This window comes from Olea europaea, chromosome 16 (assembly GCF_002742605.1).
Source record: "Olea europaea var. sylvestris chromosome 16, O_europaea_v1, whole genome shotgun sequence".
NCBI classification, from domain to species: domain Eukaryota; kingdom Viridiplantae; phylum Streptophyta; class Magnoliopsida; order Lamiales; family Oleaceae; genus Olea; species Olea europaea.
Genome location: NC_036252.1, coordinates 5,888,075 through 5,902,153, shown reverse-complemented (window position 1 = coordinate 5,902,153; position 14,079 = coordinate 5,888,075). Strand labels below are relative to the sequence as shown.

The 14,079-nt window shown below is 33.7% G+C and overlaps 1 protein-coding gene across 1 annotated transcript; it reads right to left on the bottom strand.

Moving 5' to 3' along the window:
* Positions 1 to 5,458: 5,458 nt before the first annotated feature.
* On the bottom strand, positions 5,459 to 6,132 carry LOC111412790. The gene is made up of 2 exons (XM_023043692.1): positions 5,672 to 6,132; positions 5,459 to 5,564 (listed from the first exon to the last, which is right to left on the bottom strand). Exons 1-2 carry the CDS (start codon positions 6,126 to 6,128, stop codon positions 5,530 to 5,532), a joined length of 492 nt encoding a protein of 163 aa, XP_022899460.1. The 5' UTR covers positions 6,129 to 6,132; the 3' UTR covers positions 5,459 to 5,529.
* Between the last annotated feature and the right edge of the window lie 7,947 nt (positions 6,133 to 14,079).

The window sequence follows — 14,079 nt, the reverse complement described above, 5'->3', positions numbered from 1 at the left end:
TGGTGGTAATACCGATTTAGACAAATGTGCTCGATTAGAGCTCAAGGGTAGCGACTTGTTTTGATTTTTAATTTAGCAAAACATTGTTGAGAATTGATGGATTATCTAATTGAAGTTCAATTTGGAAAATCGACTAGCGTCAGAATGATTGAAGGAATGAGATTTTTGGTGGTGTGATTTAAACTATCGTCGAGAACTGGTCCGTCGATGGAATGTAAATTTGATTCAGATGATTGATTTATTATTAGATTTAGTGTGAAATTGTAAATTTTTTGCAGTGCAGTTTAAACTACATATAAATCGTTACTTGCGATGTTGATCCAATGGCTTATGACAAGTTCTCTTGGATCTGTGACATTTGAACATTGATTTGTTATCTATAATACTGATCTAAAGGCCTGTGATCAATTCTCTTGGATTTTGTGATTTGTAGACATTGATCTGTGATTTTATTACCTCTACAAAATGACCCATAACCTGTAAAAATTTTATCTATGACATGTAACATATAAAATGTGACATGTGAACTTGAATATGTGACATGTTATCAGGGCACGAAGGCATGTAACATATGATTTGTGATGAGTTAATTTTAATCCATGACCTGTTGATATTGATTTGTATAGCCTATGTAATATGAACTATGTCATGTGGATTGTGACTTGTGATCTGTGGAATGTGACCTGCAAATATGATTTGTGACCAATTCGGTTTGATCTATGGCCAATTTTATTTGATATGTGATCAATGGACATTAATCTGTGACATTTGCATAATAATCTTTGACATTAATCTAAGCGTCGCACAACGACCAGTTCATCGTCATCACGCGTGATGATTCGCCTAGTATGGAGACCATTTGTCGCGTGTAGCGACCATTGAGCGTCGTTGTACGCAGCTAGTTCTCTTGCTAGTCGGGGCGTGGGTGACGAGAAGATAAGTAGAAACAAATAGAGTAGGGAGAGATTGGAGAGAATAAAGAGATAAATAAGAAGAAAATAAAAATGGTTTGGAGTGAAATGGGGCAGGTAGGTAGATTAATATAATATAATATTATTATTTTAAATTAAAATTTTGATTTATCACCTAATTTATGGATAAATAAACTTTAAATTTGATTTTTAAAATACAATCTTCAAAAGCCTGCTCCAAAATAATTTCCACTATACATTCACAGGATTGGTAATTGGTCCCATTGAATATGGGTCCAGTTCTGATCCATGTTAATGGGCTTCTTCAGTAGGGACGGAAACAATAAAAAGAGGAAATTTGATAACTCCTTACTAATTAGTGTTTCATTTTAAGAAATAAGAAACACTTTTTTTAAATTACAAAAATTAGGTTATATCAAAATACATTTTTTTTAAGGATATAATGTAATGTAACTGATTTGTTAAGTTCCCTGAATAAAGGATTCATACGAGAAGTATTTGGTGGATACATAAAAATAGTTTTTTTTTTTCTTTTTTAAATCTATCCCTAAACTATAACTTTTTTTTCTCTCTCTCTCTCTTTTAAACAACACATTGGTCGGCAATATCCTAACTCAAATATCTGAAATTGTGTCTAGACATTGCATCAGTCAGAAGAAACGTTATAAGTATGTTGTGATTTCAAGATGTCGAATATGACTCCCTCCACACTATGGTTGTATTGTAAGCAATAAATTCATACTTTAATGCCAAGATCTTGGAATTCTATGATTTTCACGTATGAGTAATTTGATCAAGTAACATACCTTGATCCATGAAGAAAATTGGAATTTATTAAATCTGCAAAAGAGAAATAAGTGAGAATAAAGAAAAATGTTCTCTCTCTTTTCCTTACTATTCTTGAATGTTCTTATTGATGATTTTTCATTCACGTTAAAAAGGCAGAGAGAGGCAGTTTTCTTTTAGGCCAAAACTACCCACTTTCCATCAAAGTGAACAGTTACAAAACTGTCACTTCTCAATGACCAATCAGATTTTTAATATATATAGACCAAATATTAATTTATTTATAATATTACGTGGGGCCACATTAATTGGTCTAACATTCTCCCACTTGGCCCGAGTAATATTACATCATTATGTGGTCTATAACATAATGCGCATACGATAAGCTAAAATCCTTCATACATTGGTCACTTAATATATCATCGTTAAGTAATGACGAATAAGAGTCATGGTGATTTTACACCATCATTTTTGCATAATTCCTTCCATGTACTATAATATAAGTCCTTACTCAACATGATACGTAATGAGAAGTTTCTAATAATATCTTTAAAGGGCTATTCCTGTCAGCATTCAGATAATTCACTCATGTACATGTACCAACAATTATGACAGGAATAACATTTGTAAAAAACAATACATAATTGAGCTCCAAGTGTCAATACATAAGCATCATCAATTACATAATAATGTCAATGATAATTTTCAATAATGCCCATCCTTTCGACATGTTCATTAAATGCCTTTGGTGGCAATCCTTTCATTAATGGATTTGCAATCATAAGATTGGTGCTAATATACTCGATTGACACCTTTTGTTTTTGAACTTCTTCTTTAACGGCAAAGTATTTCAATTCCATGCGTTTAGCACCTTTAGAGTACTTGTCGTTTTTTGAAAAGAAGACTGCTGCAGAATTATCACAATAAAGTTTCAGCGGCTTGGCTATACTGTCGACAATTCCAAGTCCTGAAATAAAGTTCCGCAGTCAATTTCCTTGAACTGTGGCCTCAAAGCATGCCACAAACTCGGCTTCCATAGTGGATGCAGCAATGACTGACTGCTTCGCACTTTTCCATGATATAGCCCCTCCAGCTAAGAGGAACAAATAGCCAAATGTAGACTTTCTAGTATCCATACATCCAGCAAAGTCTGAATCTGAATATCCAATGACCTCCAAGTTATCAGATCTCCTATAAGTGAGCATGTGATCTTTCGTTCCTTGCAAGTATCTCAATACTTTCTTTGCAGCTTTCCAATGATCAAGTCCTGGGTTACCTTGATACCTGCCCAGCATTCCGACAGCAAAACTGATGTCTGGCCTGGTGCAAGTCTGAGCATACATTAGGCTCCCAACAAGAGATGCATAAGGAATGACTGCCATTTGTTTGCGTTCCAAGTCGTTCTTAGGACATTGCATGAAACTAAATTTGTCTCCTTTCTGAATTGGAACGACACTCGCTGAACAATTTTCCATTTTAAATCTCTCTAAAATTTTATTGATATATGCTTTCTGAGACAACCCTAACAATCCTTGTGACCTATCACGGAATATTTCAATTCCAATCACATAGGTTGCCTCTCCCATTTCTTTCATTTCAAAATTTTTAGAGAGAAATTTCTTAGTCTCGTGTAATAGACCAAGATCATTAATAGCTAGCAAGATATCATCAACATACAGAATCAAAAATATAAACTTGCTCCCACTGACCTTTAGATATATACATCGGTCAACGATGTTTTCCTTAAATCCAAAAGAAATAATGATATCGTTGAACTTAAGATACCATTGACGGGGAACATGTTTAAGTCCGTATATTGATTTCTTTAATTTACACACCATGTGTTCCTTTCCTTTAACTGAAAAACCTTCAGGCTGATCCATATAAACTTCTTCATCTAAATTTCCATTTAGAAAGGCGGTTTTCACATCCATTTGATGTAACTCTAAGTCATAATGAGCTACTGAAACCATTATAATTCTGAGTGAGTCTTTCTTGGAGACTGGCGAAAATGTCTCCTTATAATCAATGCCACTTTTCTGAGTAAAACCTTTGGCAACTAGTCTAACTTTATATCGTTCGATATTACCATTAGAGTCGCGCTTGGTCTTAAAGACCCATTTACACCCAACTCTTTTACATGATTCTGGTAATTCGACGAGATCCCAGACTTCATTATGCTCCATAGATTTTAACTCATCTTTCATAGCATCTAACCACTTATCAGAATTGGCGCTCTCAATGGCATGTGAAAATGAAACTGGATCATCATCAACAATTCCCAAGTCAAATTTAGTCTCTTGTAGGTAAACCACATAATCATCAGAAATAGCAGGTCTTCGTTGTCTTTATGACCTTCTTAATGCTATTTCTTATGGTTCATTTAATGCAGGTTCATTAGTAGCAACTTCATTGTGGGGTGTTTGTTCATTTATTTGTTGTTCAGGTAAATTGTTATGCCGTCCAACAATTTGAGGAACAACAACATTAGAAGAAGTTGAGGGTAGAGAAACTTGAACTCTAACTTCTTGTATTTCCACATTTCGTGGTTCCAAACTCCCACTAACTTCACCATTCTCAATGAACCTAGCATTTCCAGTTTCAACAATTTTAGTACTATGATTAGGACAATAAAATCTATACCCCTTTGATTTTTCTGGATAACCAATGAAAAATCCACTGATTGTTCTTGAGTCCAGCTTCTTTTCATGTGGATTATAAATTCTTGCTTCTGCCGGGCAACCCCAAATATGCAGGTGCCTTAAACTGGGTTTCTTCCCGTCCACAGTTCAAAAGGAGTCTTTGGAACTGCCTTACTAGGAACCCTGTTTTGTAAATACATGGCAGTCTTTAATGCAAACATCCACAAGGAAATAGGTAAAGATGAATCGCTCAACATACACCTAACCATTTCTATTAGAGTACGATTACGCCTTTCAGCCACACCATTTTGTTGTGGTGTGCCTGGTATAGTGTATTGAGAACATATGCCATGTCTTTCAAGAAATTTAGCAAATGGACCAGGGTGTTGTCCAGTTTCATCATATTTTCCATAATATTCACCACCTCTATCAGATCTAATAATTTTCACCTTTCTGTCTAATTGCCGTTCAACTTCATTGACAAAGATCTCTAAAGCATTTACAGCTTGAGACTTTTCATGCAGCAAATAAACATAGCCATAACGTGAAAAATCATCAATAAAGGTGATAAAATACTTTTCTCCACCAAATGATGAAACATCAAAAGGCCCACATATATCGATGTGTATTATCTCAAGAAGTTGTGTGCTTCTTGTGGCTCCTTTCTTTGTGTGTTTGGATTCTTTGTGTGTTTGGATTGTTTACCCTTAATACAATCCACACAAATTCCAAGATCACTAAAATCCAAGTCATGAAGAATTTCATTCTTTACTAATCTTTCCATCCTTTCCTTGGATAAGTGACCCAAACGTTTATGCCACAAGTTAGCAGACCGTTCATTCAGTAAACCACGTTTAGTACCAACACTATGATGCAAGGTTAAAAGAGTCTCAGCAAAAAGATTATCAAGCTTTAATTTGTATAAGCCATCACAAAGAATAGCGGAACCAATAAGATGATTTTGTTTAAACAAATTCAAACTTCCATTTCCACCATTACAGAAATATCCAGCGGAATTAAGTTTTGATAAAAAAACTAAATTGCGAGAAATGGAAGGTACATAAAGTGTTTGAAATAAATCTAAATGATGTTCAATATCTAAAATCAAACGATAGGTTCCAATGGCTTCAACTGGAGCTTTGACTCGATTTCCCATGAGGACAAACTTTTCATTTAGATTTATGGTCTGGGTTGAAAGGAATCCCTGCATCGTATTAGTAACATGAGTGGTACATCCAGAATCAATCCACCAAGTATTATAAGGAACTTCTGCCAAATTAGATTCGAAACATACGTAAGAAATAATCTTACCTTTACTTTCGAACCATGCCTTACGTTTCAGGCAGTCCTTTTTATGGTGCCCAGGTTTGCGACAGAAATGGCACACATCTTTCTTGTGTTCCTTATTGTGGATTTGGGCAGAAGACTCATTTATCTTTAGTGGTCCTTGCTTAATGCCCTTTCCAGACCTTTTCTTATATTTCTTTCCATCTCCTTGACGACTTACAAGATGAATAGAATGAGTTCCTTGATTCTTAAGCCTTGTCTCCTCTTGCACGAGCATACTGTGCAATTCATTCACATTCCATTTGTCCTTTAAGGTATTATAATTCATATGGAATGGACCATACTCAGGAGGCAAAGAGTTAATGATAAACTGTACTAGGAAGTTCTCATCCACAGTCATCCCAAGAGTCTTAAGTCTTGCTGCAATGTTACTCATTTCAGTAACGTGCTCATGCATGGTACGAGAACCATCAAATTTCATGGTGGTTAATGTATCCATCAGTGTGCCAGCAAGCGATTTGTCAGCTGTTTGGGAACGTTCTTCCACAAACTTCATATATTCCTTGGCGCTCTCAGTTTTAGGTATAGTAGACTTGACATTCTTTGCCAAGGTCATTCACATAAACATTAGGCTTAATCTGTTAGACCTTTCCCAAGCCTTATGGAAAGATTTTTCATCAGCACTGCTCTCATCAGTGAGATCAGCAGGTTTCTCAACTTGAAGTGCCAAGTCCAAATCCAAAACACCTAAATTGAACTGGACTTGTTCACACTAGTCAGAGAAATTGAGCACATTGAACAGTGGTACAGATGAAGCATGCGAATGCAGAGAAACGGGAACAGATACTGCAAAATATAAAATGCTCTAACATTAATGCTTTGAGTTTTGACTTAAACACTTAGTTCAGATTCGGACAACAATAAATGTATTCCGTAGTTCTCCTTTGGGTGATACTACATTATACCATCATAATAAACATAGTGATGCTAATTAAATTTCACTTAATTGGTAATTAATCATACTCCAATCAAACATGTCTGTCATCTTTGGATATACAAAACAGATCCAATTAAGTATATCAATTAACCACGATCATGTTCAAGATTAATAAAATTGACCGATCAACCTTTGGGCGATCCATAATAATTTTATAATCTATGAACGTCAATACACTCTTGACATCAATAATTTTAATGTCATTTCCTGTTATAAGCATCACATTATCAAGAGTGTTTGACAAATAAATTATGTAATTTAATGTTTACATCCCATAATGTTTGGCCACTTTGGTGACTAACAAACAACATTAATTGAACATAAATTACATAAACAAAATATTTATCACATAACATTAATTTCAGATTTACGTACATTTGACCAACCACAAAACACATGATAAATTAATTGAAGCAGTCATCTAATCACATAGTACAATTAATCGTTCATGTGAGGTAGTCAGTAATTAATATATATATGGCCAGATACTTTAAAAATTCGACACCCAAACTACACTAATTACAGAATTACTACAGTAAATTAGGCACTCATTTATACTGTCATTTCAACAGTGAGAGTACCACCTTCTGTAGTTACTGTATAAAATTAATATGCACACAGTTCTGCCATTGTCTTGGAATTAGAGCCCTTTTGAAATAAACATTTGATACAAAGGCCAATTTGACATAAATATAGGCGTACACTCTTTCCTTTCAACGTGTCAGGTTTCCAATTTCTATTCATATAATAATCATGTTATAAATGGTGAAGGTCCCCATAAATTCATAGGCAGAAAGGTAGCCCAGAAACTTCCAAAATTATATACGTACAGTGGACGGCAGATCCACTTTTCATTGTGAAAACCAAGAAATCAACTTTTCTTCAACCAATAATAATTCATCAGGTTTGACAGAATTTATAATGTTTTCTACGGAAGTCATCCCATCCGTTAATTTACATAATACGTGAGACAATAATAAATGCAATTGATGTGTAATTTTTCTGATGAAACAGGGACTGCTCTTTTCACAGATTAATATCGGTGCAGTAAAAATCAAAGATCCATTTATTATTTTAACAGCAGTCAATCAGAAAACAGAAACATATTTGCAGCGGAATCTGTCATTCTTATTTTACGCATTGATCCATAAATCGATACGAAAAATTAAAGATCTATGAATGTAAAACATTAATCTTTAACGAAAAATCATGAATTCCATAACTTGGGCTCTGATACCACATGTAAGCAATAAATTCATACTTTAATGCCAAGATCTTGGAATTCTATGATTTTCACGTATGAGTAATTTGATCAAGTAACATACCTTGATCCATGAAGAAAATTGGAATTTATTAAATCTGCAAAAGAGAAATCAGTGAGAATAAAGAAAACTGTTCTCTCTCTTTTCCTTACTGTTCTTGAATGTTCTTATTGATGGTTTTTCATTCACGTTAAAATGGCAGAAAGAGGCAGTTTTCTTTTAGGCCAAAACTACCCACTTTCCATCAAAGTGGATAGTTACAAAACTGTCACTTCTCAATGACCAATCAGATTTTCAATAAATATAGACCAAATATTAATTTATTTATAATATTACGTGGGGCCACATTAATTGGTCTAACATGTATGTCAACCATTGACCTTGGATGCGATGTTTTAAAATGAAATTATGTCTATGGCCCTGCTACATCGTGTAATTGTCACCAATTCATGTGAGATGTGATAAACAATAGTGATTGTTGTGATATTTGATGGGATGTTAATATGATTCGCAACGTCAATTTCCGCAGGGAAAGTTTTCAAAATACACAAGTTGTTAGTTTTGGTTAGAATTCTTTATTTTCGGTAATTTCTATATTTTTAGGAGTTTTATTTTGTCTAGAATTCTTAATTTTGGTAATTTTTATATTTTTATTTCTTTTCAAACAACTTGCTAGATTTTTAGTAGAAATATGTTTATTTTCTCATTGTAATACACAAGATTTTTCATATGAATTATTGAATGAAAATTCTCTCGAAACTTTTCGCTTCAATTATTTTGTTCTTCAATGGACAAATCGAACTTATCGAGAAAGTGATTTCTTGTGATGTTAAAAAATATCGGGTTGAATCTTTTGGTCATGTAATTAAGGAGTCTTTCAAACATCGTTCTTGCTAGGTTTTTTGGTTCATAATTTTATTGGTTCAAGTCCACAATTCGAGTTAGATTTCGAGACTTTGTGATCAAGAAGTCTTTGGTTTAATACACCTCCGGTTGTTTGGTTCATCGTTCAGAAGTTAAATCCTAAACATTGGTCGTATTTGGGCGTTCGTGGGATCCGGTATCAATTCCTCTGGGTTCGATAGCAACCTTGCTAACCGGGTTCGCATCATTTGGTATCAAAGTTGAGGCACCAAGATCAATGTTATATCCAAATTTTATTTTATTTTTGTCGAGTCCTTTTGTTTTCCACGTTTTCTTTGTGTTATTGGTGTTCTTGTAATTTTCAATTTTTGTTGAGTCTTTGATTCGTTGTCAAGTTTTAAAAAAAAATTGAGTAACAAAAAAGTCAAAAAAAAAAGAGTTAGAAAAAAAGAAAGTGTCAAAAAAATGTCGAATTCACGTCAAAGTCAATTCGAAATGTCGGAAAGGATGATGCAGCGATTTGAAAGGTTGTTGGTGGGTATGGAGAATATGGGAAATAAGTTATACAAACTGGATGTGAAATTAAAAAATATTCATGGACATCAATGTGTTGGAATGTCTAATGTGCGGAGAAGGAATAGATGGGAGCTTAGGAATGAAATTTATGATGCATACGAATATTGTAGTGATAGTGATAAAGATGCGTGGATTGATGATGCAATACAGGGTATGAAAAATAGAGGCGATAGGTTTGGAAGAAAGAATATGAATTATTATAGGAGTATGAAAAAGATAATTTCAAAATTTAAGGGGAGTAGTGATCCCGAGGCGTACGTGGCGTGGGAAGAAAAAGTTGAGTTGATGTTTGAGTGCCATAATTACTCCGAGGAGAGAAAGTTAAATTTGGTTGTGAACTCATTTGTGGAACATGCTACAATTTGGTGGGATCAATTGACAACATCTAGGTGAAGGTATGGTGAGAGGCCGATTGAGAATTGGGATGAGTTGAGGGCGATTATGAGGAAACGATATGCGCCAAATTATTATTATAGGAGTGGTCGGCATAAGCAGGAAATTAGGGACATGCCTAGAAGATCTTATGGGGTTGAGTGCCTAAGGAAAAAGAAAACACCTAGTGCGAAGCTTGTGCGTAGTACATCAAGTGAGTTGGTAAGTTGGGATTTCAAATTAGAAGTAACAAGGCTTCGTGACAAGGTTAAATCTCAATTAATCACATGAAAGTGCAAGAGAGTAAAAGTAAATGGAGAACAGCCACAAAAGAGTGAAATGGAAGTCGAGAGTTAACTTGAAAAAAAAAGGGGGAGTCGTCGGAGATGAAAGGGAATCAAAAGTGAGCTTGCATAAAGAGGAGGTTAAAATTGAGGAAGCGTTGGCGAACACTAACTTTTCCCTCTGTATTTTGAATAATTTTGTTTTGCAAGTCACCGAAGATTTAATTCCAGAAAATAATCCCATTGGAATCCCTTACAATCCAAGCATCAAGCATCAATTGGTGGATAAACTTCAACATCAACCACATCTTGCTTAGGAGGATATCATATATACATGAGATTGAATTTGTGATTCCCGAGGAAACAACAGAGTTTCAAATGCGATGGAAGGAATTTGTTTGCAAGGAGTTCATATGCAGTGGATTGAACTACAAAATTGGTATTCCTGGAAATAGGTATCAGTTTGAATTGTCGTTACTACAATCACCTAGGCCGAGTAAAGCATGGAAAATGAATGGTGATTTATCAGCTAAAATCATTCTTAGAGCATCACAAAATGGCAAGAGGAAGCCGTCTAAACATACACATTTTGATCAATGTAAAGGAGATTGGATTTACATATGCAAGAGAAGGGTTTGAACTCAAAAGCGGTCCAAATTGCATCCGAGGAGAGATGGACCATTTTATGTTCTTGCGTTGATTGGAGATAAAGGCTATAATTTGAACATTCAAGATTTGGATTTGAGGTCGAATCCTTTCGAAGAGAGAGAGACTGATATGATCCGCAATGTCAATTCTGACATGGAAAGTTTCCAAAATTCACGATTTGTTAGTTTTGGTTAGAATTCTTTATTTTTGGTAATTTCTATATTCTTAGGAGTTTTATTTTGTTTAGAATTCTTAATTTTGGTAACTTTTATATTTTTAGAGTTCATTCCTTTTCAAACTACTTGCTAGGCTTTTAGTATAAATAGGTTTATTTTCTCATTGTAATATACAATACTTTTCACATGAATTATTGAATAAAAATTCTCTCAAAACTTTTCGCTTCAATTATCTTGTTCTTAAATGGGCAAATCGAAGTTATCAAGAAAGTGATTTCTTGTGGCGTTCAAAAAATCGAGTTGGATCTTTGGGTTATGTAATCAAGTGGTCTTTCAAGCATCGTTCTTGTTGGATTTTTTGGTTCAAGTCCACAATTCGGGTGAGATTTCGAGACTTTGTGATCAAGAGATTATTGTTTTAATATACTTTCGATTGCTTGGTTCATCGTTTAGAAGTTAAATCCTAAACCTTGATCGTATTTGGGCGTTCTTGGGATCTAGTGTCAATTCCTGTGGGTTCGATAACAACCTTGCTAACCGAGTTCGCATCAGATGTTTATCAACATACAATTATGTCTAGATCGCTTCTGTATTGCAGAGTTACGATCACAAATTTGTGGCCCTCTGGCATTGTAAAAGGAAAGATAATGGTTGTATTTTTCTAGGTAAAAATTATGTAAATTATTTACTCTTCCTTTATTTTGCAATAAAATAGAAAACAAATTGTTAAATTACCATAGTTTTTGAAATAGCATCATAAAAGTGAAACTAAATAAATAATGAAATTCTGAATTTTCAATTTGATTTAGCAATTTTTTTTTAATTAATCACCCGATTTTTCAAAAGTAGAAGTTAAATATATGGTTGAGCCTAATTTCCCCAATAAGAATTCCGACTAAACTTCTTATTTGGGCTTTCTCCTGCCCTGCCTCTCGGAAGAGGAAATTACACAACCCCATGTAAAGTCTCATAGATTTTAGTAGAGTAGAATTAATTATTTTACGTGTTATAGATTTTATATTTTGGAAAAGTTGGGGGACCAAAATGATATATATTAAATTCAATTTTATTTTAGTCAAATATTCAAATATTGATAGATTAATGACAAATATATCAATATTGAATTTGTTAAATAGCTCGTAATTAATTATGTATATTAGACTCGAGAAAAAGGTAATTTGAATAAGCGAAATCCAAGTTATCGAGGTCGAAAGATATTGTTTTGATTTGTATTTTAGTTGAGTTATTTAATGAATTTAGAATTTTAATGAATAAAGCAAGCTTTTGGTAAGTTAATAATTGATTTTTATCAAATAAAGATTTTAGAGTAAATTTAATCAATGATCACCCTACTTCAATTTACATTTCTATTTGCTCACCGAACTATAAAATTTAACCTGTTGCTCACTCATCTATTCAAATACTTATCCATCCATCACCCATTTAATCTCTGTCAACTTCAATTAACAGAACGTGCCACGTGTTGAATGGAAATTTGTCGTGGCACGTAAGAGATATTAAATCAGTCCAACTGGGCGAAAATCCCATGACAAATGAAAACTCGTTTTCTCTAAAGTTTTCAACATAGTTTTCTTCTTTAATATGATTAAGAGTGGTTTAATTAATTCATCATACAAACACGTCATTAAAGTTTTCAATGACATAATATACTTTCTTGAAAAATAAATTTGTTCCATATCCAAGATTTCTTGAGAAAAATGATTGGCATCTGTTTATTCAAGAATCAAAACAGTCCCAAAAATATCAAAGTCCACATCAACTCTATGTATTTAAGTTATATATGCTTCAAAAATTGCAAAATATCAAAGTCCTCATCAACATTATGAATCTAAGTTATATATGCTTCAAAAATTGCTTACATAAAAGAGGTAAATTTACAGGGATTTGAATTGATTTGACATTAGTGGTGGATGGGGACCTATATATTCTTAGGAATCAAATTGAGAATTGTCATTTTAGTGATATAAAAATTGCATCGTTGGTCCCCAACATATTTATTCAATAGCAAGTTAGTCTCCTACATTTTAATGAGGTCGCCTAAATCTTAGTTAAATCAAAATGTGGGCATCACGTGTTAAACTTTTTGGAGTTAGATTTTGCTTCTGCTTGGAAAGAATTTATAGACGATTTAATTTACAAATAAATAAAATGAAATGATGGATAAGTAGAAGTATTTGTGGGTCCATTGAAATGTATGATTATCAATGAACTTTGACCATTTATAAATTTTTTACACAAATTTTGCCAAATGGTAGTTCTTGCCCATTAATGTGAAGTAACACATATTTGAATAAAGGTTATGTTACAAACACGGACTTGATAACATAGTATCCAGTAATACCAAGTACATTGGCATCATTATGCAGAAAACTAATAGAAAATCTACGATATTTTTAGATACTTTTTTTTTTTTTAATAAATGAAAATTTGTTACAATCATGTAGTAATATCTTAAACACCCAAATCCCCAAATATCGAGCAAAAAGTGTCGGACTCCTGTAACTAGTAAATTTGTGATGATTGATTGCACATTTTCAGTCCCTCCAGTCAAATGAAGATTTCTCCCCCCTCTTTTGTTCCTTTTTTACAAGAGAATCTTCAGTACGCCGCCCTATTACGGTGCGTCACCTTGACGGGTGGCCGATCACACACCCTCAAGGTGCGTGGGCCATTGCCGAGGTGGTGCCTCAGCATTGCTTCCCTTTTTTACTGTAACAGATTTGACGGAACGACCACAAGATTCCTTTAATAATATCTTTGGAGCCAATTAACAACAAATTTTCACCCTGGTGTGGTACTATTATAAGCGGGTTTACAAGTTTGCCCGCGACAAATCAGTAATAAATTTTATTTTAGAATTATTTACTCACTAAAATTCTATCCCAAAATTCGTTCTTAAAGTATATTATAACAAAGAAGAAGTTGACGATGAAATATGTGACCTGATTTTTCCGTTAATAAAATTTATTTCAAATTCCTGAAGCGGATATTTTTTTTTTTTTTAATTTTTATGATCATGGGTGTTCGGACCAGCTCACGCGCACCTCGACTAATTTCACAAGGCCCCGAAATTTACAAATGGGTACTCACCTCAGTGACACTGAAGAGATTCAAATTGGTGACTATTGAAGAGCAAACCCAATAATGTGGATAATTTTTCAATCATTTAAGTTAAATAAAAAGTTAACGACAAGAGATTTTTTATTTATATAATCATATTTTTAAAAAGAAC